Source organism: Haliotis cracherodii, unplaced genomic scaffold (genome assembly GCF_022045235.1).
Source record: "Haliotis cracherodii isolate W230 unplaced genomic scaffold, xgHalCrac1.p SCAF_2, whole genome shotgun sequence".
In the NCBI taxonomy this organism is placed as follows: Eukaryota; Metazoa; Mollusca; class Gastropoda; order Lepetellida; family Haliotidae; genus Haliotis; species Haliotis cracherodii.
Genome location: NW_027266275.1, coordinates 81,279,088 through 81,303,127, shown reverse-complemented (window position 1 = coordinate 81,303,127; position 24,040 = coordinate 81,279,088). Strand labels below are relative to the sequence as shown.

Sequence of the window (24,040 nt, the reverse complement as noted above, 5' to 3'; positions counted from 1 at the left end):
AACTTTTTCTAAGATAGGTATTCTTCAAATCGAGATGTTTTATTTGAACTTTCCAACTGAAACGAGTCATCAGAAGATGACAAATCCTTTTTTCTCACACTAGGCACAACTTTAGCCTCTGTTTAATACATTTGCCAAGTTTGGATGAATTTTTTTCATGATTTTCAAGTTATGCGGGAGTTATCAACTTCTATGCAAACTACACACAGACACTACATGCCCATATGAAATCCCTCATCGCGTACAGTTTGGCATAAAAGTATAATTACTGGCACTTAACCTTACAAAATATTTTCAACCATAAATGGATAAAACATCCATCTGTAAGTAACAAAATTTAATATGTAAGTGTGCTTAAGTCTGTAAGTGCCCTCATGTCCATAAGTGTGCTTATGTCTGTAAGTGTGCTTATGTCTGTAAGTGTGCTTATGTCCGTAAGTGCCCTTATGTCGGTAAGTGCGCTTATGTCTGTAAGTGTGCTTATGTCTGTAAGTGCGCTTATGTCTGTAAGTGCCCTTATGTCTGTAAGTGCCCTTATGTCTGTAAGTGCCCTTATGTCTGTAAGTGCCCTTATGTCCGTAAGTGCCCTTATGTCCGTAAGTGCCCTTATGTCTGTAAGTGTGCTTATGTCTGTAAGTGCCCTTATGTCTGTAAGTGCCCTTATGTCTGTAAGTGCCCTTATGTCCGTAAGTGCCCTTATGTCCGTAAGTGTGCTTATGTCTGTAAGTGCCCTTATGTCTGTAAGTGTGCTTATGTCTGTAAGTGCCCTTATGTCTGTAAGTGTGCTTATGTCTGTAAGTGTGCTTATGTCTGTAAGTGCCCTTATGTCTGTAAGTGTGCTTATGTCTGTAAGTGCCCTTATGTCTGTAAGTGTGCTTATGTCTGTAAGTGCCCTTACGTCTGTAAGTGTGCTTATGTCTGTAAGTGCGCTTATGTCTGTAAGTGTGCTTATGTCTGTAAGTGCCCTTATGTCTGTAAGTGCCCTTATGTCTGTAAGTGCCCTTATGTCTGTAAGTGCCCTTATGTCTGTAAGCGTGCTTATATCTGTAAGTGTGTTTATGTCTTGCAAATGAATAAAACCATGCACATTTATGATTTATGTATTTCCCATGATTTGTGTAACCTGCAGCGACAATCCAATGATGACATCACACAGTGCTATGATGTCACAAAGAAGGTCACAATGCTGACATCCTGGCTTAAAGAACATTGTTGCATTCTTCTCATTCACTCAAGGTACAAGTTTTACAGACCCGTCTTAACACAGGAATTCCTTCACATTTAGGTTAGCATATGAAGATGAAGATCATGGGTAGAATAGGTCTTCAGCAACCCATGCCGTGAAAGGTGACCATGCTTGCTGTGAAAGGCGACTAACGGGATTGGATGGTCAGACTCGCTGACTTGGTTGATGCATGTCATCATATACCAATTACGTGGGTCGATGCTAATAATGTCAACCACTGGACTGTCTTGCCCAGAATCGATTATTTATAGACCGTCTTCATATAGCTGTAAAATTGCTGAGTTCAGCGTGAAACAACAAACAAACAATAGTATATGACAACTGGACCTCTAGTATCTTGCCTGCATTGCCTCATTACGGCTATGGATTGAATTAAAGCATGTTGATAAAGGACTCCTGATACACGACGGTCCAAGTGAACAACAAATTCAAACCAACACCATTAATTGACAAGAGTGACGGAGTTCGGTTACATACCACTGTGAAGAGTATGTCAGTAACAGCACTGTTTGCCTCATGTGCGAAGAAAGCTCCAAGAGATGCATTGCAGCGGTTACCGACAACATCATAACCAGGGCGAGTCTGGGAATTAAACCCATGCTAATAGGACCATGGCAAGGACCATGGCAGGGACCATGGCAAGGACCATGGCAGGGACCATGGCAGGGACCATGGCAGGGACCATGGCAGGGACCATGGCAAGGACCATGGCAGGGACCATGGCAAGGACCATGGCAAGGACCACGCCCTCACACCCCACTCGTGATACCACGAGTACGTCTTGACTGCACGACAAACAGGTATAAAATGAACAAACGAAAGTGGGAGCTCATGAATACTTTTGGGGATACGCTTATGAATATTTGTTCAGCCTTCACTTCAAAAGAAAAACTCCCAAAATAGTCACAGAAATTCAGTAATGCTGAGAACCAACAACTACTCGATGTAGAAATAAACTTAAATATCCGAATTGGTTTATGATCATAAATAGCCACAGTGTGCAGTGTAAACACAATTTGAACAGTGAGTGAGTATTGTTTTACGCCACTTTTAGCAATATTCCAGCAATATCACGGCGGAAGAACACCAGAAATGGGCTTCACACATTGTACCTATGTTGGGAATAGAATTCGGGTCTTTGGCATGACGAGCGAACGCTTTAACCACTAGGCTACCCGACCCCCCCAATTTGAACAGACAGTGATACCCATTTGAAATGCAAATGTAACATCTGAATCTTCACTTTATATACTACTCAAAAGAAGTTGAGAACCATCTGACTTCATAATAGGCGAGGTGAAATTGAACGTGTTCAAAATGATTGTACTTATATAGTGACATACATGCTTGTGCTTGTTCTAGTTCAGACTAATGCTGATTTTAAAGTGCCAGCCCAGAGATACCATGCCACAGTTTAACACGAACACCCAAAACCAAGACACAGTATAGGGTCTGAGCCGACCAGTCCTTGTTTTAGCCCCTTAATGCAGAGCGCCGGGCAGTGTAACAACAAGTACCATCTTTTAACGTCTTTTGGTATGGCGCGGACGGGGACTGAACCCCGCCCTTCGATTCTCTGGGCAGATGCTCTACCACTAGACCATGGAGGCGGTCTATTTCATATCAGTTCACTTAATCAGTCATGGAATGCAAAATTAACTTTAGTAATATGAAATAATTGGTTTGTCCTTAACTTCTTTTGTGTAGTATATTTCATTTTTGTCAAGAGTATTCGACAATGTCATCCTAAAAGTATCCCTGACACTATCTTTACAACCTTACATTGCCTACCGCGGTTTATTTCATATCATTTCATTTGATTGTGAAACAACTTCCTCAGTCTTTTCCTTAAAGTAACCAACCTCAATAAGTAATTCACCTGCTCACTTGTATCCATCCTAGATTATCTCCCTTCTATTTTGATGTCCTCTACCCATTCACTACCAAATATCTACCCATGGAGATCCGGGTTGGAATAGGTCTTCAGCAACACATGCTAGCCGTAAATGGAGACTATGCGACTAACGGGATCGGGTGGTCAGGCTTTGCTGACTTCATTGATGCATGTCATCGTATCCCAAATGCATGGATTTATGCTCATGACATCAATCACTGGATTGTCTGGGCCAGACTCAAGACAATACGGTATATGTTATGAAAGTGTCACTTTATTTTATTTTATTATTCGTTTATTCATACATGAACAAACATGACTGTCAAATATGAGGCGGGTGTGATAAAAAAAATTAAAAAATGTCTGATTGGCAAAACAAAAAAGAATCCAGATCCCTGGTTACAACAGGTGAAGCAGTGTGTTGCCGAAACCAACAGGTCCCCAAACTGCCCCCTTGCTGGTCCGAAGCCATGTTTGTTAGTCACATGAGATAAAATGGGTGTTCTTCAACTCTTTGTGTGTAGTATTCATGCAACAGAATGATCAATTTCTCCATCTTGTAGTTCTGATAGAAACCGAGAATTCTAGAGGCCTAAAGTTAAGTATGTCAGGTTTTCTAGTTTTCATGCAATAGAAGATTACAGGTGACAAAAGACTGACTGTACTGTGTGGGTCTTCACATGGTTAGCTGTGAGTGCGTGAGTGAGTGAGTGAGTGAGGTGAGTCAGTGAGTGAGATAGTGACTGTTGAGTGAGTGAGGTGAGTCAGTGAGTGAGATAGTGATTGTTAGGTGAGTGAGGTGAGTCAGTGAGTGAGATAGTGATTGTTAGGTGAGTGAGGTGAGTCAGTGAGTGAGATAGTGATTGTTAGGTGAGTGAGGTGAGTCAGTGAGTGAGATAGTGATTGTTAGGTGAGTGAGGTGAGTCAGTGAGTGAGATAGTGATTGTTAGGTGAGTGAGGTGAGTCGGTGAGTCAGTGAGTGAGATAGTGATTGTTAGGTGAGTGAGGTGAGTCAGTGAGTGAGATAGTGATTGTTAGGTGAGTGAGGTGAGTCAGTGAGTGAGATAGTGATTGTTAGGTGAGTGAGGTGAGTCAGTGAGTGAGATAGTGACTGTTGAGTGAGTGAGGTGAGTCAGTGAGTGAGATAGTGATTGTTAGGTGAGTGAGGTGAGTCAGTGAGTGAGATAGTGATTGTTAGGTGAGTGAGGTGAGTCAGTGAGTGAGATAGTGATTGTTAGGTGAGTGAGGTGAGTCAGTGAGTGAGATAGTGATTGTTAGGTGAGTGAGGTGAGTCAGTGAGTGAGATAGTGATTGTTAGGTGAGTGAGGTGAGTGTGAGGTTAGTGAGGTGAGTGTAAGGTGAGAGGTGAGTGAGGTTAGTGAGGTGAGTGTGAGGTGAGTATGAGGTTAGTGAGGTGAGTGTGAGGTTAGTGAGGTGAGTGTGAGGTTAGTGAGGTGAGTGAGTGTGAGGTGAGTGAGTGAGTGAGTGAGTGAGTGAGTGAGTGTGAGGTTAGTGAGGTGAGTGTAAGGTGAGAGGTGAGTGAGCTTAGTGAGGTTAGTGAGGTGAGTGTGAGGTTAGTGAGGTGAGTGTGAGGTTAGTGAGGTGAGTGTGAGGTTAGTGAGGTGAGTGTGAGGTTAGTGAGGTGAGTGAGTGTGAGGTGAGTGAGTGAGTGAGTGAGTGAGTGAGTGAGTGAGTGAGTGAGTGAGTGAGTGTGAGGTTAGTGAGGTGAGTGTAAGGTGAGAGGTGAGTGAGGTTAGTGAGGTGAGTGAGGTGAGTGAGTGAGTGAGTGAACATATTCGGGGCAAACCCGGTTTCGAACCCACAATCATAGGTTTTTGGCGTGTCCAAGGAATGCAACTCTATTGCAGTGCGAGAGAGAGTTCTGATCTGTTTCAATGAATGCAGTGTTATTCGGCATTTCAAGTAGTCCCCTAAATCCTAAACTTAACCTGCGGGATATGACAAGGACACATTCACTACCCATTTCAACACTTAACTGCAAACACCAACATTATCAGCATTCACCTGCTTTATCAGGACAAGAAGCATATCTATGTAAACACAGTAGGCAAAGGACCTCGGAAGAAAAGTGAGTTGTGAGGCTGTCACATGAGACACATTTGAGTGGATGTACAGTTGATGGCAGACAGTGCATACCAATATCTTATCTCACACAGTGTAGGCATACCAGGGTGCTGTTGTACAAAACAATCTTAGCACTATGACTGTTGTAAGTCTATGTTAAGGTATGGGAGTTACGATCACCTTAACGCTAAGATCGCTTTGTACAAGGGCACCCAGATATGCTGCACCTAGGACATGCTACACAAGCTTAAAAAGATCCACAACATACCATGTCTCATTATACCATAGTTTTTTTACGCTGCACTCAGCATTAATCTAGCCATTTGCTGTCTCCCTGTATGTTTAAACAATGATATGGAGAGATATCATCCATGGAGAGGGCAGGGTCTGAGGGCAGGGTCTGAGGACACGACCAAGCAGACCCCTATAGGTTGTCAATACATTAGACTTACTGTTTGTCTACAGTGAACAAGTACTTCTAAATATTCATGAATGCTTTGACAGCTCAAACTCATGCCAGTGTTGCTGCAGACATCCGTCAGATTAAACATTTCCACTGATATGACAAGAAGACAGCCTCGTACCTAGTAACCACTTGAGACAATACCAGTTGCTTCTTTATAATAGAATGCACATATCTGAAGTCTGTGTTTGAAGTAAGCATTAATGTCGACCCTTGTCATAACTTTAATGTGAAAGATTAATGAGTCTGCATTCACATACTATATACACAGCGAACCTCAAGGACCCCCGAACTCCCTTAAAATTCCAACACTGTAAATAGCTATTTCCAACTGTGAGCGTTGCAAACAACCGAGTGTGATAGACCCCCTTAAATTCTAACACTGCAAGTTATACGTGGAAATAATCTCCCATTTCCTACTAAAAGCGTTGCACACTACCAAGTGTGATAGACCCCCTTAAATTCTAACACTGCAAGTTATACGTGGAAGTGATCGGCCACTTCCTACTATGAGCATTGCTCACAACCAAATGTGGACTATAATCGATGGCCCCCAAACACTGCATAGCCCAGCTGGTTCACAGAAACAGCTCACTTCCAAGTAAGGATAAATATAGCTGTTACAAACGTGTGCTTTGTTACATAAGATCAATATAGCATGCAACGACTACTTGCATGACCGACTGCTAGCTTGCATCCCCCCTTGTATATTGTGAAAATGAACACAGGCCATGAACATGACGAGTGAATACTTTAACCACTAGGCTACCACCAACCTCAATTGAATAGATATATAGGTCTACAGAAAGGTTTAATTGACTTTCAGTCAATCTTATTTTGAATAAGACCTTGGGCCCATGTACAAATAGAAATAAACATCTATTGAATATGGAGCGACCTATCGTGCTAAACATGTGTTTATTATAGACACGAATAGTGTTATAGCTGACAAATTATTACAATGCAATGTTTCAAGAAAGCCCCTTTTTTTTAATGCATACCGGTAAATTAGTAAAGTGTTAATGGGGCTGGTCATGATGTGCTGATTACATGTATTGCTCCATATTTGACTTCAATGTCTTATGATGTATGCTGGACCAGACTCCCAGGTGTGGCACGCTGCACGCAGACAGTTTCATGTTTATGTCTGCCTAGGGCACTAACTACATTGACTACGGTACGGAGACAATGATGGGTGTGGCATGTTGCACGCAGACAGTTTCATGTTTATGTCTGCCTAGGGCACCAACTACACTGACTACGGTACAGAGACAATGATGGGTGTGGCACACCAACAGTTTGCTATCTAATGTACAGCATTTCCTGGAAAGAGAACTTCAGTGGCCTTGCATGGCACACTGGTACGCTGAAATGTCTATTGAAGCAGAAAGATTTTTCACAAACAAACACAGATGACTTTCAATGACAGGTGTCTCTACATAGGACAAGATAAAACTTGTCAAGGACAAACTGAAAAAGTCCAGACATGGATAACAGTTCACTTGTGTAATATACTCATATGAAGGACTACCACTTTTCTCCCACAATGCAGTCCTGATTCTTTGTTGTTCGTTGTCGTACTAGGGCCATATTTCCCTAAATATGTGTGTGTGTGTGTGTGTGTGTGTGTGTGTGTGTGTGTGAGTGTGAGAGTGTGAGTGAGAGTGTGTGTGTGTGTGTGAGTGAGAATGTGTGTGTGAGTGTGTGTGTGAGTGTGTGTGTGTGTGTGTGTGTGTGAGTGAGTGAAAGTGTGAGTGTGTGAGAGTGTGTGTGGGTTTGTGTGTGTGAGTGTGTGTGTGTGTGTGAGTGAGTGTGAGAGTGAGTGTGTGAGTGAGAGTGTGTGTGTGAGTGTGTGAGAGAGTGTGTGTGTGAGTGTGTGAGTGAGTGAGTGAGTGTGAGTGTGAGTGAGTGAGAGTGTGAGTGTGAGAGTGAGTGAGTGAGAGTGTGAGTGTGAGAGTGAGTGAGTGAGTGTGTGTGGGTTTGTGTGTGTGAGTGAGTGAGTGTGTGTGTGTGTGAGTGAGTGTGTGTGTGAATGTGTGTGTGTGTGAGTGAGTGAGAGTGAGTGTGTGTGAATGTGTGAGAGTGTGAGTGAATGTGAATGTGTGTGAGTGAGTGAGTGTGAATGTGTGTGCAAGTTTTACATGCTTTTAGCAATATCATGGCCAGGGACACCAGAAATGGGCTTCACACATTGTACCAATAGGAATGGAATATATGTGGGAGCAGAAATACTGACGTATAACTGTGTATGACTCAGTACTACTGTATGTTGCTAAACGGTGCACTCACCAACATTCCAGTTATATGACAGTGGCGGGTAAATAATTGAGTCTGGACAGACAATCCAGTGACATATGTTGTGAACAATGCTCCACACTATCAGGGTACGATGACACGCTATCAACCAATTCACTGAGCCTTAACACCTGATCAATCTGATCGCCTCCTGATCCATCTGATCGCCTCTCACTCCCATAGATTGGTGGGATTGGGTCAAGTTATGAAGACCACTAGTCTGACAGGTTTCCTGCCATCCATCAGTGAACACATGCATATTAGGGCTGGGATGATACGATGTGTATCACGATACCTTGCTCACGATCCGATATGTATCGCGATACTTGCATGTAGACATATCTGTGGTGCATCTTTTTCAAATACCTGGCACACTAATGATTAACAGATGGCAGTGTCATCAATGGCACACCGAATGAAAATATTTACGTTATCACTACTCAAGTGTTTGGTGTAACACTTATTCAAGAAACATTTAAGGTAAGAATCGATACTTTTGACTTCGTGTGGGATACTCGATACTTGTAATGGGAAGTAAACAATCGCGATCCCCCGATGCAGCGGTGTATCTTCCCACCACTAACGCGTGGATCGATGCTCATGATGTCAATCACTGGATTGTCTGGTCCAGACTCGATTATTTACAGACAACCGTCATATAGCTGGAATATTTAATTAACTATATGCCGCAGGTGAGAAACAACATTTACATACAGTTAGTGTTCGACTAACGACAGATTTCGAATCTGAATGAAAATGGATAATGTGAAAATCAAGTCTTTGAAAGTTAATTCATTTCATTCTTTTGTTTATCATGTTCATAATCTTTTAAAACAACAGTAATATGTTTGTTTTTACAAAAATGACATCTAGCACAAAGCAAATCTGAATGATTCATTTCTACTGAAATGGCTTGTGTTTCAAATCTAGGTTGTGGACTAATTACGGGTGTTTGTTATTTAAAGCCGCACTCAGCAAGGATAGTCACCCCCTATGGCAAGCATGGGTTGCTGAAGACCTTATCTACCCTGGATCTTCAAGGGTTCGATAGTGATTAGGTGTGTACAATATAAATGGTATATCGACATATTGCAATACGTCCATCAGGAATACACAATACAACCATTGCATATCAATGTCTTTCGATACAGCAACAGAAGAATTAATATATAATAATATAATTACATAGACCATATGTACGATCTTGAGGCATTTGGCTGCACTGGTTTCCTTTTGAACCATGTAAACAGTAGTGGTGTAACGATACGGTGATACAGTATTGTATCCCGATGCACAGCCCACGATACGATGCATCGATTTGGAAAGCATGTATCGCGATACATACGATATTTTCATAACACAGTTTTACTTACCGTATTTTCTTGAGTATAGTGCGCAATTTTCCCAAAAAAAACACAGCTGTGTAGAAGGGGGTGCGCATTATACACGAATGAATGAGTTTTGATGTTTTTCCCCCCATGGAAAGACATTACCGCGAGCACGGAACACCGGAAATACCATGTCAACAAATCCATACTGAAGTTCGCAAATTATTCATGTACTTACACTGGCTATAAAAAAAAGTGTTCTTTGTATATCTGGACTTATGTTTGTAACTTATTTCATTAATTTTATTCAAAATTCCTTTTAATATTGTTTTAATTAATTTCGGCGAAATCGTGTGTGAAGCGATCGGAAGATCGCACAACTCACCGTTATTAACAGCAACCACTGTCAGATTACCACCATTGACGCCTTGAAACAAACTTTAGTAAACAGAGAATGGATACATATATCCTAAATGCCATACTTTGATTCGTTAAAAGTCATATTTGTTTTTGTTGGACGATTCTATGTCAACACGTAATTCTCGCGATCATGCGATCATGTGCACGGGAGCCTTGATGTTGACTGGTCAGGCTGGTTGCATGTAGAAAAATAATACCCGGCAATAGCGATCAGCTGCTTCGCTTAGGGTTATTATTATTTTAAATATGTTTAGTAAAAGCTGTATCTAAATTAACAAGATATTGGGTTATATTATTCCTGATAAAAAAATATAGTTTCAGATACAACTTTTGCCGATCCTTGCATTAAAATCCTGTAAAGATATATCATTGGGTGTGTCTTGACCGAATCACCAGTAGATTACAAGAAAACGTGTGAACAGCTGATTGCTGTGTCTGGCTTAGTTTACGAGAAAATACACAAGGTAATCTTAATCCCTGGATTTAAAACAATGCCTAGCTGAACAAAAAATACAATTTAAATGGTAAATCAATATGTCTGGTGATTTTTTATCTCAAATTTCGAATTTGTACTAACGAAGTATCTCATCAGCCGTTCGTTTGCCGAACTTTGCTAAAGAAGTACAGTGTAATTATTTTCTGCGCATAATATTCAAATTTACCCTTTTTTTTCCAAAATATTGAACCCGCTAGAGGGGGGTGTGCATTATACATGGGTGCGCACTATCCTCAAGAAAATACATGAAATACGTTTAACAGTTTCAAAGCCAGTTTGTTGTTTCAGTAAAACATACTGTATTGCTGACAATTTGCTATAACAGTAAATAAACACCTTATATCTTCTTCAACTGTACTTGTCACATCTTTTAGAGAGCAGAAAGACGTCAACTTGGCTTAGCTTGTACCAGTAAACACTGTATCGTGATATGTATCGTATCGCGACCCCTGTATCGCGTTACGTATCGTATCGCGACCCTCCCGTATTGTTACACCTCTAGTAAACAGCACAGCAGTCACACTGTTCACAGTAACATTCCATAGTGATGTTGTAATAGATAGTTTCGTTTATCCATACTACTACTACTACTACCATCTTGGAGTCTGAAGTCTGAATGGAGAATATCATTTGAACAGGACAACTATACATAATTTGGGCCCCAAAACATATTGCAATATAGAGAGCTGTATTGCGATACGTATTGCAATACTATTGGTGTGCCAATACGCCAACAGTAGGAGTGATGGCCTCGTCAAGACACGAGGTGGATCATACCCAATGAGACACCTGGACCGCCGTCATCTAACAACTGATCCTTTTGAATCTAAAACTTAGAAATATACAATATATCTTGATCACAACATATTGCAATACATTTCAAACTTCCAATACCTATCCTTAGATGTTACGCATTACAAATTTTACCAGAAAATATTAACTGGAAAGGTGGGGTTGACAGCTTCTATAATGAAGAACGACATGAACAATTAAAAATCACACCCTTTGACAGTGGTAGAAACTAACAGTTTTAGTCCACTAGTCCTTATAATGATAACATAGCAAAACCCTTAAAATGGCAAAGTTCTACTAGTCCTTAGGATACCTTAACTATTGGGCAGTTTGGCAAGGATGACAGGACACCCGTAAACACCTTAAGATGGGAGAAAACAGCATGGGAAATTTTACGGAGAGTGGTATTATTTTCTACATGATGTCAATGGGATAAGATGACATGCAATCAACCGAGTCTGACCACCCGATCCACTGAGTCGGATGTTTGACAAGCATAGGTTCTCGGGCACCTATTCCAACCATGAATCCTCAAGGGAGAATGGACATGAACTGAGTGAGTGAGTATGGTTTTACGCCGCTTTTAGCAATATTCCGCCAATATCACAGTTGGGGACATCAGAAATGGGCTTCACACTTTGTACCTATGTCGGGATTCGAACCCGGGTCTTCTGAGTGACGAGCGAATGGACATGAACTGAACTGATTCAGCAACATTATATCTCCTTTGTGGTGCTCTGTGCTGCAAGATTTCCTTATCTGCAGGGTCACTTGGTTTGCCTTCGGTGGAGGTGACAAACTTAATGTTAAACTTGTGCTCCAGTTTATGACAAATCCATACTGTCTGCCTTTGACAGCATAATGACTCTCAGCAACTATGCAATGACAGGAAATAAATGCAATTATTGGTACCTTATATATCCCATAGAACTGGTACAATTATTCAACTCTGCACTGTCTGATCAATACTATTTATTGATCCAATTTTGTATTAAATAAGACAGTTTTAGTAACTGACAGCACGGGGAATTAGTTGTAAAAGCATACTGGATGATTGGATCATCCCAACCCAACCATCATGAAATTTGTCAGCATCATTTTGTTTTTTTCAACATGTTCAACATAATTGTGGGCAGAGGTATCATCTTACTTTGTGCAAACATTTGGCTCAGAAGGTATTGAGGATCTATTAAGGCGCTATGTCAGCAGTGATCAGATAGGGCAAGTCCCAATCATCATCGCCATTGTTATGCACAAGTTTGGACATAAATATAAATGATCATGCATAGTTGTTTAGGTTTGAAGCCCCACCACAGTGCAAACCAACGGTGTACAGCGATAAGCATAAGCTACACATCTTTACTTTTCTTTGTGGAGTGAATTACTGAGTGAGAGGACAAGGAGCAACTCTCCAGCTATGTCATGGAGAAGGACAATATTCCAGCCACGGAACAGAAAGGACGAAATATATTCTCGGGGGCTGAAACCTTTAACCACTAGGCTACCCCACCACACCTATGTCATGGAGAGAGACAATATTCCAGCCTATATTCTCGGGGAACTGAAACCATTTACCACTTAATACCCACGAGCCCTACTTCAATATGCATGATCAAGTATGCTTCCTCAAGGGTGTTGGTGTACTGCTTACAATTCCATTTGAATGGACATTCCACTCAACTGTATGGCTCACACAAGTTGTGTTTGTAGGCTGTGAACATGTGGCTCAGAAAGTATTGAGGATCTATTAAGGCGCCATGTCAGCAGTGATCAGATAGGGCAAGTCCCAATCATCATCGCCAATGTTCCAGAGTTTAGAAAAGACGACATAGGTTCTGTTTTGATACACTTGTCCGAAGCCCAATTTTAGTAAAATTTCTTTCCGTCTGGTAAGCTCAGCTCATGAAAGACATGTATCAACAGTAATTGGGGCAAATCCATACTGGAATACACAATGTAATCTTGTAATTACACTGTCTGGTCATAAAAAGTGTTCATTGAATTTCTGGACTTACGTTTGTAACTTATTTTATTAATTTTATTCAAAATTCCTTTTCATATTGTTTAAATTAATTTTGGCGAAATCGTATGTGATTAACATTAACAGTTTGAGTTCTAGTTGGTGTAAACATTTGGCTCAGAAGGTATTGAGGATCTATTAAGGCGCTATGTCAGCAGTAATCAGATAGGGCAAGTCCCAATCATCATCGCCAATGTTATTCACATGTTCTGTATCACATATTCCACCCTATTCTGCCAAGGGCGAGTTAATGTACTCTGATTAAAGTCGTTGCCATCCCAACACTCTTGATACATATCAACATGTGTCATGCTTGTCATGATTGTGTCAATACATAGACAACTATAAACAGAGCTTACTATGTGGGCTCAGACAAGTAGTAAATGTCACAGGCTGATACAGTGATTAGTTCTCATATCTTTCCCCATTCCATGTTGCCACATCGTTGTGAAAAAGTGACGCCAATCCACAGTGCAAGCCAACCTCGGATAACTTTCCAGACTTGAGTGAGTGAGTGAGTGAGTGAGGTTTTATGCTGCTTTCAGCAATATCACAGCAGGGGACACAATAAATGGGCTTCACACTTTTGTAGAAGTTATACTAAACAGTGTAATGGTTATCGTACTCCACGGCCCTCCTACATTCACCAGGTTGTCTAACTCTGTACCCTTCACTGTATCTCATGCTAGGGGAAAATTTAACATGGAAAAGTTCCCTCATAATAAATTAACTAATATCGACATTATCTGAAGCAGAGGGTTTAGTGTAAGTGAACATTTGGCTCAGAAGGTATTGAGGATCTATTAAGGCGCTATGTCAGCAGTAATCAGATAGGGCAAGTCCCAATCATCATCGCCAATGTTATTCACATGTTCTGTATCACATATTCCACCCTATTCTGCCAAGGGTGAGTTAATGTACTCTGATTAAAGTCGTTGCCATCCCAACACTCTTGATACATATCAACATGTGTCATGCTGTCCTGTGCACAGTGCAAAGGGAGAAAATCAGGTGGCATTAAGCAACGCAGGTCGCGGAGAGTCCTTGGATTGGTGACTGTGTGTGGCATTTGGCTCGGGAGAGTTTTTAGGGCTTCGGTCATGCCTTTGTTAAAAATGTGCCTCTGTTCACCAAGCAGTGAATGGGTACCAGGTAGCATGAGATGGCAATGTGGCTGTTAACCTTCTAGCGCCCCATAGGCAACTTAAGTTGTATACTCCCCAGGAAGCTGAGAATGAGTATTGAATGCACACTGATCCACTGACCGGGGTAATAAGTGCACATTGAACAACGCACACTTATGGAAATAAATATATCCGAAAAAACATCAGCCAATGTCAGAAAACCAAAGTTACTATATTCTTAACGGGACTATGCACAGTGAGTGAGTGAGTGAGGTTTTACGCCGCTTTTAGTAATATTCCAGCAATATCATGGCTGGGGACACCAGAAATGAGCTTGAACTTCACACATTGTACCCATGTGGGGAATCGAACCCAGGCCTTTGTCGTGACGAGTGAACGGTTTAACCACTAGGCTACCCCACCACACCTATGTCATGGAGAGAGACAATATTCCAGCCTATATTCTCGGGGAACTGAAACCATTTACCACTAAATACCCACGAGCCCTACTTCAATATGCATGATCAAGTATGCTTCCTCAAGGGTGTTGGTGTACTGCTTACAATTCCATTTGAATGGACATTCCACTCAACTGTATGGCTCACACAAGTTGTGTTTGAAGGCTGTGAACAGGTGGCTCAGAAGGTATTGAGGATCTATTAAGGCGCCATGTCAGCAGTGATCAGATAGGGCAAGTCCCAATCATCATTGCCATTGTCACACAGTTCAGTAATGATTTTACAGTCCATTGTCCTAAAAACACACAATTCATTTCTTATCAATAGTTGCAGCCAACTTTTGCAAGACAGTATCAGTAAACAGGGAGAGATGGATTTCCAGGGACAGAATACAATGCTGACCCACTTTACACCATCTTAGACATATTTTACATTAATGGAGAGCGATTCCCCACTATTAACCCAGCTTCTGGTGTAATGGGTTATGATCGTCTCATGGAGTCACCCAGGTCACGAACAGCTTTAGATTCTAAAATATATGAGAATGACGGAAAACAGTCAAGATCTATCCTTGTCCTTCAGACAAGTTCTATATCAAGTTGTTTTATTATCAGCTGATGTTATTGTGATATTCATCCATCAGTAAACTAATGATTATCAATATTTACAGCAAGTGAGTTTTATTGCGTGAACATGTGGCTCAGAAGGTATTGAGGATCTATTAAGGCGCTATGTCAGCAGTGATCAGATAGGGCAAGTCCCAATCATCATCACCAATGTTACACACAAGGTTAATTCCACAATGACTCCAAGTTATTCAAACACTAACAAATTATACGACATTTTTGAAAATTGCTACTTTCTGAGGCATCAAACCTCTGATTGAAACAAATGATTTGATGGCCATAACACCTCGGAAACTAATATTTATGGGAATATACTTTGAGTCATTATCGGAAGGAACTTTAAAGCAATTCTGGGTACATTATCGGGACATAATTGCACTACACATGATCTTAACGACAAACACCCCGTCAGAAATTTGGTAAAAGAGGCTCTAGTTTGAAAATCTTTCAAGTAGTAGAACGTACTTACTCTATGCGGCAGCTTGTTCGTGTCTCAAACCTGTAACGCTTGGCTCAGAAAGTATTGAGGATCTATTAAGGCGCTATGTCAGCAGTGATCAGATAGGGCAAGTCCCAATCATCATTGCCATTGTTACCATGGTTACAGACACTTGTGTGGACTTTTATTCACACTGCCTCAAAGTTCTCTAATGACGTCCACATGGCTGGGACAAGGTATAAACTGCTGGACCATTTTGTCACATTCCATGTCATGTCAGAGGCTTTTAACAACCAACCAACCAAATATGTAGTGTAATAATATCATGGTAGTAGTAAACATTAACAAGACTTAAAGCTTCTTCGATTCTTCTGTTGTGGCCATCAATCCTTATTTTATCTAACATTTATACACTGTGAATCAAGCATATACACACTGTGCATCAAGCATATACACACTGTGCATCAAGCATATACACACTGTATCCAGTATATACACACTGTGTATCCAGCATATATACACACTGTGCATCCAGCATATATACACACTGTGCATCAAGCATATATACACTGGGCATCAAGCATATATACACTGGGCATCAAGCATATATACACTGGGCATCAAGCATATATTCACACTGTGTATCCAGCATAAAAACACACTGTGTATCCAGCATATATACACTGGGTATCCAGCATATATACACGGGGTATCCTGCATATATACACGGTGTATGCAGCATATATACACACTGTGTATCCAGCATATATACACAAAGGGTATCCAGCATATATACACACAGGGTATCCAGCATATACACACTGTGCATCAAGCATATACACACTGTATCCAGTATATACATACTGTGCATCGAGCATATACACACTGTGTATCCAGCATATACACACTGTGCATCAAGCATATACACACTGTGTATCCAGCATATAAACACTGTGTATCCAGCATATATACACACTGTGTATCCAGCATAAATACACACTGTATCCAGCATATATACACTGGGTATCCAGCATATATACACTGGGTATCCAGCATATATACACGGTGTATCCTACATATATACACTGTGTATGCAGCATATATACATACTGTGTATCCAGCATACATACACAAAGTGTATCCAGCATATATACACACATGGTATCCAGCATATATAAACACACTGTGTATCCAGCATACATATACAAAGTGTATCCAGCATATATACACTGTGTATGCAGCATATATACACACAGGGTATCCAGCATATATACACACTGTGCATCAAGCATATACACACTGTGTATCCAGCATATATACACTGTGTATCCAGCATATATACACTGGGTATCCAGCATATATACACGGTGTATCCTACATATATACACTGTGTATGCAGCATATATACATACTGTGTATCCAGCATACATACACAAAGTGTATCCAGCATATATACACACATGGTATCCAGCATATATACACACACTGTGTATCCAGCATACATATACAAAGTGTATCCAGCATATATACACTGTGTATGCAGCATATATACACACAGGGTATCCAGCATATATACACACTGTGCATCAAGCATATACACACTGTGTATCCAGCATATATACACTGTGTATCCAGCATATATACACGGTGTATCCTGCATATATACACTGTGTATCCAGCATATATACACTGTGTATCCAGCATATATACACTGTGTATCCAGCATATATACACGGTGTATCCTGCATATACACACTGTGCATCAAGCATATACACACTGTGTATCCAGCATATATACACTGTGTATCCAGCATATATACACTGTGTATCCTGCATATACACACTGTGTATCCAGCATATATACACTGTGTATCCAACATGGGAGGACAAATAGTAAACTGCCACCAGTTTGGAACTTATGTCCCATAAAGTAGATTTCGGAAGAACATGGTCGTTTTAGATTGTCACTAGTCTCAAGTCTTACTACGCCGTACACACAACACTCATGACAGTAGTCCACATTATGCAGAAGATTAACACATATACAGCCAATATATGATTACAACACAAGTCCAAGGCAGAATTACGATTCACTCAAGATTCAACTACATTTCACAGGATTGTTACATCTCAGCATTCCAACAACAAGCCAGATTAAGTATGGTATCCGATGTAGTTCAGCACCCTGCTTCAGCAAGGATATAGGTGTACTGCTTACAATTTCATCAGAAGAAACATTCCACTGAACTGTATTGCCAACTAAGTCAAGTGCGTGATTGTAGGCTGTGAACATTTGGCTCAGAAAGTATTGAGGATCTATTAAGGCACCATGTCAGCAGTGATCAGATAGGGCAAGTCCCAATCATCATCGCCAATGTTCCACACAATGATAATTCCACAATGACTTCAAATTATTGAAACATTAAGAAATTCTACGACATATTTGAAAATTACTAATTTCTGAGGCATCAAATCAAGATAACCACCTCTGATTGAAACAAAGGATTTGAACTCCATAACACCTCAGAAACCTATATTAGAACAGCACTTACAACTATAAACATCTAATCATGCTAATACAGACAAGTGACTTACTTACATAATGATAAAAGGTACAGTTGTGAAAGCAAACCGGTGAGGTGGGCCAAGTGTTATTTATTGTACAACTGTTCTGTCATTCACTGTCTTAGAGCATGGCCAAATACTTGGTGTACATAGTGAAGAGTGTTGCAGAAACATCACATTCCACTCCAGGCCTACAAACCAATGACCCAGGTGTCTTTGTAAATCTTGATGTACATCCGGCTTGAGTGGCATTTTTGTACAGAGTACATAATCAGGAAATAATTGTACCCCATATGTACTACACAACAAACACCCCGTCAGAAATTTGGTAAAAGAGGCTCTAGTTTGAAAATCTTTCAAGTAGTAGAACGTACTTACTCTATGCGGCAGCTTGTTCATGTCTCAAACCTGTAACGCTTGGCTCAGAAAGTATTGAGGATCTATTAAGGCGCTATGTCAGCAGTGATCAGATAGGGCAAGTCCCAATCATCATTGCCAATGTTACCATGGTTACAGACACTTGTGGACTTTAATTCACATTGCCTCATTACTATTCAAGTTATACTGGGTATCCAGCATATATACACTTTGTTTCAAGCATATATACACTGGGAATCCAGCATATATACACTTGGTATCCAGCATATATACACTGTGTATCCAGCATATATACACTGTGTATCCAGCATATATACACTTTGTTTCAAGCATATATACACTGGGAATCCAGCATATATACACTTGGTATCCAGCATATATACACTTGGTATCCAGCATATATACACGGTGTATCCAGCATATATACACTTTGTTTCAAGCATATATACACTTGGAATCCAGCATATATACACTTGGTATCCAGCATATATACACTTTATCCAGCATATATACACTTGGTATCCAGCATATATACACTGGGTATCCAGCATATATACACTTGGTATCCAGCATATATACACTGTATCCAGCATATATACACTTGGTATCCAGCAAATATACACTGTGTATCCAGCATATATACACTTGGTATCCAGCATATATACACTTGGTATGCAGCATATATACACTTGGTATCCAGCACATTCCTACGACAAACAGTCGTACCAGTGAAAAACGTCTTGATCCAACATCTGTACTTTTTAAATGATTCTTTTTGAATAAATAGCAGAAAGTTCACAGCACTGACCTCCTTCGATGACAGCAGTGATCTGTTTGATATTGTTGTGCTTCCCGAGATGACTGCGAGGGCAGCAGACAGTGCATTGATGGCCCCACGACTGGCAATAAGAGATTCTGCCGACTCTTTGAAATGCTCCAGAGTTTCATTTGGTACATCATCAAGAGACCTGGAGGAGATCAGATTCATTTGTCAACTAACACTCCATACAACAACATCCATAGCAGCTTTCAGCACAGAACTCCACAAGACAACTGTTTAATTTAAGAAATCTTTTTTACTTCTGGTTAGTGAGTTTGACTGCTTTGAACGGTACTCAACCTTATCACGACCTGTCAGCTTGATGTGGGAGGAAAGCCCAAAGTGATGTCTCCGACAATTACCACTTTGGTGAAACCCATGACCATGAGTGTGGCTCTGTTTGTTTGTTGTTTAACGCCGCAATCAGCAATATTCCAGCTATATGACTTTGGTCAGTAAATAATCCAGTAAATGGACCAGACAATCCAGTGATTGACATCCTGAGAATCCACCCACACAACTGGGATACAATGACATGTATCAACCAAGTCAGCGAGTCTGACCACCCGATCCCATAAGTCCCCTTTAACGACACACATTGATTTCTGAAGACCTATTCTACCCCGGATCTTTATGGGTGAGTATGGTTCTAACAAACCTTGAAACAAAATGTGGGCCAACCGGGACTTAAACCCATGACCAAAGGTGCTGGACGCAACTCTGCACAGTGAATTGCAGCACCTAAAACAACTGGGCCACCACTGCTCCTAGTTCTTAACTTCCAAGCAAGCGAAAATTTACAGTAGCAGCAGCAACGTCCAACAGCAGTATAATGCTAGAGAACGGAACTACAGAGAGGAGTGTCTTTGTTGAATCAACTGACCTGACAGCATCGTTGGCCCCAGCCTTGATCATCTCCTCAGGGGAAGGTGGACCAATCCTCTTGAACTGTACACCCTGAATGAACAAACAGACGTGTCATTGCAAGATATATTGCTGCAAACAAATACCAACAGATTTATAGTGCATAGAATTTGAACAAGTGTGAAATGTAGAGTGAGTGAGTGAGTTGGGTTTAACACCACTTTGACAGTATTCCAGTTATATCACGGCGTGAAGGCTTAATGTAGGAGGAAAGCCAATAGTGATGCAGGTCACAGATGTTTACCACTTCTGTGAAACTAACAAGCACTGGTATGGTGCTGACAAACCTAGAAACATAATCGGGGAGAACCGGGATTCGAACCCACAATCATAGGTTTCTGGCGTGCCCAAGAGACGCAACTCTGCACAGCGAATCACAGCGCCTTAGATGACTGGGCCAGCCATGCCCGCGAAATGTAGAGAATGTATGATCGTTATTCCATGAGTGTTATCAGAGGTACTCACTGCTTGTTTCTCCACCCACATGAGGCTGCTCTCCTCCTGGGGTTTATAGAAGCAGACACAGGCACCAGATCTCCCAGCTCTTCCTGTCCGACCTGAACGGTGGATGTAGGAATCTGTGTCCTGGAATGGCAAAATATTCAAACTTAACTGTTCAAAATCAATTCTATGTAAATTGTTTAATCATATGCAACGAGAGGGTGGAGTCTCGCTGCACAAGCTTAGCAGTAGCAACAAGTAAGATATGTACTTGAATACAACAATGCTCTTGTATTTTCTTTAGAAAAAGGAAACAACAATAAAACCTTATGTCAGCAGTGTTGTTGACCATCACTATATCATTATTACCATGACAAATACTATATGCCAGTGTCAGGAATTTTTAAACACGTAAAAACTGATCATTGGTTTGAAAAAATCCTTTGCTGATTGACAAATTGTTAAATTCTTTAAAATTTTCGTTCATGTAAACAACAGTAAACCAAGAAACAATAATTCACCAAAATGTTGTAATTTGAAAATAAATGATCACTGACTTTCTTGGTTCGGAAACAGAAACCAATTAAATTTTGATGACATTCTTCACTTGGGACAACATTACAATATGCCCATCATAGTTCAACACAGGAACTGGACAAAGTAGAGGGGAGGTAACTCCACACTATTTGTAAAGATACCGGAAATGGGGTAATACAAATACGACAGTTCAAACCTCACCTTTGGGGGGCTGCACTGAATGACGAGATCGACGAGGGGAATGTCCAGACCCCGAGCTGCGACATTCGTGGTGATGAGACACTTGTACTTTCCGTCCTTAAAACCCTGCACATAAAAGAAAAAGGTTTCAGATAAAATTTGTACAAATGTTAGGCTGAAATAAATAATAGTCTTGGGTCTCAAGCACCGCTTGCATCATAAAGTCTGCCGCACATTGTGTTTTTTTTTCATTTAATTTTTTTCATAAAAATCCTAATTCTTAAAAACAATGTGATCCAATATAGCACACAGTTACTTCCCTTTACATGTGCACTGCTTTACTGTGCTTCTCATGTTATGGTCATGGTGGCAATAGGAGTTTGTATGCTTGTATGTGGAGAGGCTCTTTCCCAGGTTGATTGTACACAACTGTTTCGTTGGTTACATACTAGTTTGAACAAGCAAACAAAAGAGGAAGAACTGCCTGAAGCCCGCCCGCCCGCCCGCCCACCCACCTGCTCACCCTATTTTTTTTATTGTCTGAGAACCAACACTTATTTTTTAAGCCTTATGTAAATGAACAAACAAAGTTAAGGACTATTTCACTGAAAAAACTGTAAGCATGAAAAAAGCTACAACTCTTAGGGATGTAGGTAAGATAAGTATTCCACACGTACAGCCAACACCAACTCGCGCTTCTCCTGTGGAATGTCTCCGTGAAGGACGTGGCAGTCCACCTTGATGCTGGGACTACACGCCAGCTCATCGGCATCCTTCTTGGTCTCACAGAACACCATGGCGCGGCCGTGGTTGCCGCTGTACACCTGGATGATGTCCCCGATAGTCCCCGCCCTGTCATGGTACGAACACTTGATGGCCATGTGCTGGAAACAGAATCATATGCACGAGTGAGTGAGTGAGTGAGTGAGTTGGGTTTAACGCCGCTTTTAACAGTATTCCAGTTATATCGCGACGGGTCAGCTTAATGTGGGAGGAAAGCCAGAAGTGATGCAGGTCTCAAACGTTTACCACTTCGGTGAAACCCACGAGCACGGGTATGGTGCTGACAAACCTAGAAACATAATTGGGGCGAACCAGGATTCGAACCCACAATCATAGGTTTCTGGCGTGCCCAAGGGACGCATCTCTGCACAGTGAATCGCGGCGCCTTAGACGACTGGGCCCCCCGTGCCCCCCGAGTGAGTGAGTGAGTGAGTGAGTGAGTGAGTGAGTGAGTGAGTGAGTGAGTGAATGAGTGAGTGAGTGAGTGAGTGAGTGAGTGAGTGAGTGAGTTGGGTTTAACGCCACTTTGAACTGGATTCCAGTTGTATCATGGTGTGCCTGATTAATGTGGGAGGAAAGGCTGAAGTGATGCAGGTCTCAGTTGGTGAAACCCATGAGCATGGGTATGGTACTGATAAACCTACGAAAATAATCGTGGTGAACTGAGATTCGAACCCATGATCATAGTTTTCTGGCAAGCCCAAGGGACACACAGAAATCTAGACTGCACAGTTCATTGCAGCAACTTAGACTGGGCTACCCATGACCCCCTACATAAGATATTTTGTTTGTTGTTTAACGCAGCACTCAGCAATTTTACAGCCATATGACCACAATGTGTAAATAATCAAGTCTGGACCAGACAATCCAGTGATTGAGATCATGAGCATTGACCTACGCAATTTGGATACAATGACATGCGTCAACCAAGTCAGCGAGCCTGGCCATCCTGTTAGTCGCCTCTTACGACAAGCATAGCCGCCTCTAACGACAAGCATGGACTGCTGAAGACCTATTCTAAACCGGATCTTCACGGGTCTGTGAGAGAGCAGCACATACACAGGGTGTGAGGCTACAAACTGAAATAACCTCAATCCAGGCTGACTGTCTCCCGGTTAGGGCTGGGACGATACAACTGTGAGATTCAATATGTATCACGATACGCATGTATCATGATACTTGCATGGCTCTTATCTGTGGTCCCTAAGCCATCTTTCTCATAGACAGGATGGCCAAATACCTGATGTACAGTCGGCAGTGTGAAGCATGGCACAACAGAGGAAAATCATTTAAGGTAAGAATTGTTACTTTTTACTTAGTGTGCGACTGTGATCGATACTTGTATCGAGAAGTAAAATATCGCAATCCACCGATGCATCAGTGTATCATTCCAGCACTTCTCACAGTACATGATGTCCTGTTGTCACAGAGTGATGGTGAAAACAATTGTTGACTATTAAATCATGCCATTATGTTTCTGATTCTTTTATTCTGTATGTTCATCGAACAAAAATAATATTAATAAGTATAACTCGCTCACTGTACATAATGTGGGTTGACCATCCATTGTGCTATGTCCAACAGAAATCGGTCAGGGTGGACGCCTGCATGAAGGGGTGCACACCATGCTTAAGTAACAGCTATATCCCAGCTGCACACTACAAGAATTATCCACATAAAACCTGCCTGAGTGTTTCATCTAGATAGACACACATAACAGCCAAGA

General features: G+C 41.2%; 1 protein-coding gene across 1 annotated transcript in view; it reads right to left on the bottom strand.

The window, feature by feature from the left end:
• Nucleotides 1-24,040, bottom strand: part of LOC139468582 (nucleolar RNA helicase 2-like) — a 39,704-nt gene that overhangs the window by 6,744 nt on the left and 8,920 nt on the right. The window contains exons 11-15 of the mRNA XM_071250648.1: nucleotides 22,209-22,415; nucleotides 21,553-21,657; nucleotides 20,839-20,958; nucleotides 20,333-20,406; nucleotides 19,438-19,597 (exon numbers count right to left, since the gene is read on the bottom strand). Coding sequence (XP_071106749.1) covers nucleotides 19,438-19,597; nucleotides 20,333-20,406; nucleotides 20,839-20,958; nucleotides 21,553-21,657; nucleotides 22,209-22,415 — 666 coding nt within the window. The remainder of the gene's footprint in view (nucleotides 1-19,437; nucleotides 19,598-20,332; nucleotides 20,407-20,838; nucleotides 20,959-21,552; nucleotides 21,658-22,208; nucleotides 22,416-24,040) is intronic.